At 45.6% G+C, this 5,000-nt stretch overlaps 1 protein-coding gene across 1 annotated transcript in view; it reads left to right on the top strand.

The window, feature by feature from the left end:
* Window positions 1-5,000, top strand: part of LOC113816274 (uncharacterized) — a 16,611-nt gene that overhangs the window by 11,188 nt on the left and 423 nt on the right. Inside the window, exon 3 of the mRNA XM_070126498.1 lies at window positions 1,795-5,000. This exon is cut by the window's right edge and continues 423 nt beyond it. Within this exon, the coding sequence (XP_069982599.1) occupies window positions 1,795-2,825 (1,031 nt within the window). The 3' untranslated portion in view covers window positions 2,826-5,000. The remainder of the gene's footprint in view (window positions 1-1,794) is intronic.

Below are 5,000 nucleotides of genomic sequence, written 5' to 3'. Positions count from 1 at the left end.
TAGTAGTGTTGGAGGAGGAGTTCGGGTTGGTGGAGGTAAAGATGGAGGAGGATATAACTCTGCAGGGGTTGGAGGTGGGTACGGCACTGTTGGAGCGATAGGTGGAGTTGCTGAAGGACATGGTAATGTTGGAGTAGGGACTGGAGTAGGAAGTGGAGTTGGAGGTGGTGTTAGAGTAGGATATGGTAATGTTGGAGGTGGTGTTGGAGTAGGAGGTGGAGCTGGAGGTGGTGTTGGAGTAGGATATGGTAATGTTGGAGCAGGAGTAAGAGCTGGAGGTGGAGCTGGCGGAGGATATAGTAATGCTGGAGTAGGAGTAGGAGTTGGAGCAGGATATGGTAATGTTAGAAGTGGAGTTGGAGGAGGTTATGGCAATGTTGGAACTGGAGTAAGAGGTGGGGTTGGAGGCGGAATAGGAGGAGGATATGGCAATGTTGGAGCAGGAATAGGAGGTGGAGTTGAAGGAGGATATGGTAATGTTGGAGTAGGGACTGGAGTAGGAGTTGGAGGTGGAGCAGCATATAGTAATGTTGGAGCAGGAGTTGGAGGTAGGTTTGGAGGCGGACTTGAAGGAGGATATGGTAAAGTCGGAGGAGTAGGAGTTGGTAGTGGAGTTGGAGGAGGATATGATAATGGTGGAGCAGGAATAGGAGGTGGAGTTGGAGGAGGATATGATAATGTTGGAGCAGGAATAGGAGGTGGAGTTGGAGGAGGATACAATAATGTTGGAGTAGCGACTGGAGTAGGAGTGCTTGGTGGTAGTTTCTTAGGAGGGCGTGGTAATGCAGGAGGTGGTGGAACTGGAGGAGAATATAACAATGTTGGAGGAGGAGGAGGCATTAGAGGGGGAGTTGGAGGAGGATATGGTAATGTTGGGGGAGGAGGAGGAGGCATTAGAGGGGGAACTGGAGGAGGATATGGTAATGTTGGAGGAGGAACTGGATCCGGGTATGGTAATGCAGGAGGGGCAGCTGGAGTAGGAATTGGAACAGGAGATGGAGGAGGATATGGCGGAGGAGGAATTAGAGCAGGAGGCGGGCACGAAGTTGTAGGTGGCGTTGGTGGACTCACAGGGTATGGAGAAGGAGGTGGAGTTGTAAGTGGTGTTGGGGGAGGATGTGGCACGGGGGTTGGAGTCAGAGGAGCTTACGACAGTGGTGGAAGAGGACATGGTAGTGTTGGAACAGGAGGCATTGTGGGGGGATGTGGGAGCGCTATAGGTAGAGGAGCTGGGGCCTATGGTGGAGGAGGTGGTGCTCAGGGCTTTGAAAGCGGAGGAGGGGTAGTAGGTGGTGGAGTTGGAGGTACTAGAAGTTATGGCAATGGAAGGGGAAGTGCTGTTGGCGATTATAGTAATGGAGGAGGAGGAAAAGGAGGCAGTGTTAAAGGTCATAGCAGTGGAGTAGGAGTCAGAGTTGGAAGTTACAGTAATGGAGGAAGAGTTGGAGTAGGAGGAGGTGGTGTTGGTCATGGTAGTGGAAGAGGAGACGGAGTTGGAGGTTATAGAAATGGGGGAGGAGGAAGCAGTGTTGAAGGTCATGGCAGTAGAGGAGGTGGAGCTGAGGCTTATGGTAGTAGAGGAGGAGGAGGTGGCGGTGGAATTGGAAGTTATAGAAATGGAAGAGAAGCCGGAGTTAGAAGTTCCCACAGCCGCAATGTTAGCCTTGGACAAGCCGGAGTTGGCTGCGGCGGTTCTGGACACCATAACTAAGGTAAGTCGGACCAAGTTTCTCAAACCATACCTAGAAATTTCATCCTTATACTAACAAACCTACTTTCTCCTTTGCCTTCCAGTTCGTGGTGACGTAGCCGTGTTAGAATCCTCTGATAGAATTAGAAGGTCTGCTTTCATCCCTCGCGCTCAGCCTCGGTCCCGCTCTCGGAGGCCGAGCAGATCAAGGCCCTCCTACGGCCGGCCTCGTCGTCCGTCGAAAGGACGCCGAAGACCTCAGAAAGCTCGCCCTAGTAAAGGACACCGTCGTCCTCGCCCTAGCAAAGGACGCCCTCAGTCGTCTTATGGACCTCCTCCTAAGGCTCCTAGTAAAGGATATGGAGCTCCTTCAAAGGCTCCAAGTCCTTCTTATGGGGCCCCTCCGAAGGCTCCTAGTCCATCCTATGGAGCGCCTCCGAAGGCTCCTAGTCCTTCCTATGGAGCTCCCCCCAAAGCACCCAGTCCTTCCTATGGAGCTCCCCCCAAAGCACCCAGTCCTTCCTATGGAGCTCCCCCCAAAGCACCCAGTCCTTCCTATGGAGCTCCCCCAAAAGCTCCCAGTGCGTCCTATGGAGCTCCTCCAAAGGCTCCTAGCCCATCTTATGGGGCCCCTCCAAAGGCTCCTAGTCCTTCCTATGGAGCCCCTCCAAAAGCTCCTAGCCCATCCTACGGAGCTCCTCCGAAGGCTCCTAGTCCTTCCTACGGAGCCCCTCCAAAAGCTCCTAGCCCATCCTACGGAGCTCCTCTGAAGGCTCCTAGTCCTTCCTACGGAGCTCCTCCGAAGGCTCCTAGCCCATCCTATGGAGCTCCTCCGAAGGCTCCTAGTCCTTCGTATGGAGCTCCTCCGAAGGCTCCTAGCCCATCCTATGGAGCTCCTCCGAAGGCTCCTAGCCCATCCTATGGAGCTCCTCCAAAGGCTCCTAGCCCATCCTATGGAGCTCCTCCGAAGGCTCCTAGTCCTTCGTATGGAGCTCCTCCGAAGGCTCCTAGCCCATCCTACGGAGCTCCTCCGAAGGCTCCTAGCCCATCCTATGGAGCCCCTCCGAAAGCTCCTAGTCCTTCCTATGGAGCTCCTCCTAAGGCTCCCAGTTCTTCCTATGGTGCTCCTTCGTAGATATTCTTATGATTGAGAACCATAGTTTAGATATCCTTATTTTCATAGTGTATTAGTCAACTTACCTCTTTAGAACTTACAATATGTCTCAAATAGTGACTACAGGATTGCTCTGTTATATCCCCCATTCAAGATGTCTCTCATCATCATTTTGCCATTCCAGTATTCTGAAACCCCTAGGTATTGGAGACAGCGTTTATCAAGATAGAAAAGAAGAATCTGGGAAATCAAAACAGGCACTATTGGATCCACTGGAGGAGGTGGAAGATTTTTCACAGGAAAGGACATCGTCAGTGGAATAAAGAGTGGAAAAGGAAGCCTGGAAAATACAAATAACAAAAATTCACTCACCAGGGATAGGCGAAGGGGCAAGTATCAACATTGAGGGAAAAGTGGAATCTTTAAAAATTACCCTGTAAGTCGTTTCCCAAAATCTAAATTGTAGATGGAGCTTTCTTGTCATTAATTATTTAGTCTAGTCTTACATATTTGTTAGTGAAATAAAGTTCTTTCTACATATTTTATGTACCTTCTGGTGCCTGTATCTGTGGTGCTTAGTTTCATTGTTAATATTTCATGTTGGGTGCAATTGTTTGCCACAGGTTCTAATGTTACCATACCGTAGGTGAAAATAGAGTTTACCGTCTGCAAGATGTGGTCTTGTTTATAATAAAAGTTACATTAACTTGGTTTATTTCAATTCATATTTTCCATTCGATATGGCAGTATATGGAAGCAGACAGAGAATCAATGAGGAAAATATAAAATTCCTATGATTGATTATTGTTGTAAACTTTATTTACTATTTCTAAAAGTTCAAGAGCAGTATTCAAGTAAAGTCAAAGAATCTTCTTTGACACATTTAAAGATTGCCCTAAAACAGTTTTTTGAAGTCAAAGATCATTGTAGAATTTGTCTATGACAGTAGTACTAGGAGTCACACCTTAAAAGACCCCATAATTATCCAATGTAATAATGAAACAAACGAACAAATAAACAATTCGAGTGAATTGCAAGCATATGACTAAAATATTGTATAATCAATCTATGTTATATGTTTATGTGGAATCTTCTACATTTATTGTAATTACGTCAACTGAGAAGACGTGTGTTGAGATCTGTATGGGAAAACTGCAGTAAATAAGAAGAAAACGTCCAAATTAACACGACATGTAAGAAAATGTGTCAGGTGAGTTCTTCATATCATTTCTGAAAAAAATGTGAAGTCGCAGTATTGTAAGCCTCTCATATGGACAAATTAAACTTCTTATGCATGTGGGAAACCTTAAACATCGGCCGAGACAAAAATCGGGTGTTAAGAACATTTTCGCCAAGTCAGCCAAAATCTCGAGTCAGACTTTTTTGGCAAAGTCAAATTTCGCAGTCGGAGTACCGCTCCTGGGCTATAACTGTGGTTAAAGTTATTTTCTGAAGGACACCAGAACACTACAAATGGAATTTTATTTTCGTTTTTTTCAAAAAAAAAAAAAAAAAAAAAAATGCCAGACCAAGTATGACACTCATGGCATACGTCCCAGTTTAGGTGCGCCACATTATCTAATATAGATTATTGGGTTTCGAAGTCTAGGCCTTGACTGTAATCGTCCCTTGTGATGCCATCAACCCAGCCCAATGGTACTATACAGTATAAAGCTTCAAATCTTTGACTTTAGATTATATATCTGAATGCATTTTTATTGTGTTAGTGGGGAGGCCTCTTTGACATAGCCCTTTGAATACAAATTTGCTCATAATCAATGGAACTCCGATTGCTGGTACTATACACCATGTAATTCAGTCCATATGTTGTGTTTCAAATTCATAAGATTAGTTATTCTCAAGCAGGGATCTCGGGCGTGGCGTTGAGGGCCTTTGAAAATTATTTTAAATTTGTACATTTTCGTCGACATTGAAAATATTCCACTGCTGTATTATTGAAGCTAAATTTTCGCATATGCATGCATGTATTCGCCTCTAAGTCAGACTTGTTAAGGAAGCTTATCGCATAAAATATGATCAATGTGTTGTACATTAATGATGTAGTTTTCTACAGTCCTGAAGATCAGTGGCAATTCCCGATCTGCGTTCGAGGTTGCACCGACTTTAAATAGCCAATAATTTCTTAAGTGTTTAATTATGTGAAATAATTTTTCATCGTTTAAATTCACCCATAAA

Source organism: Penaeus vannamei, chromosome 10 (genome assembly GCF_042767895.1).
Source record: "Penaeus vannamei isolate JL-2024 chromosome 10, ASM4276789v1, whole genome shotgun sequence".
Taxonomy (NCBI): domain Eukaryota; kingdom Metazoa; phylum Arthropoda; class Malacostraca; order Decapoda; family Penaeidae; genus Penaeus; species Penaeus vannamei.
The sequence above is the reverse complement of the archived record's forward strand: the minus strand, read 5'-3'. Positions and strand labels throughout refer to the sequence as shown.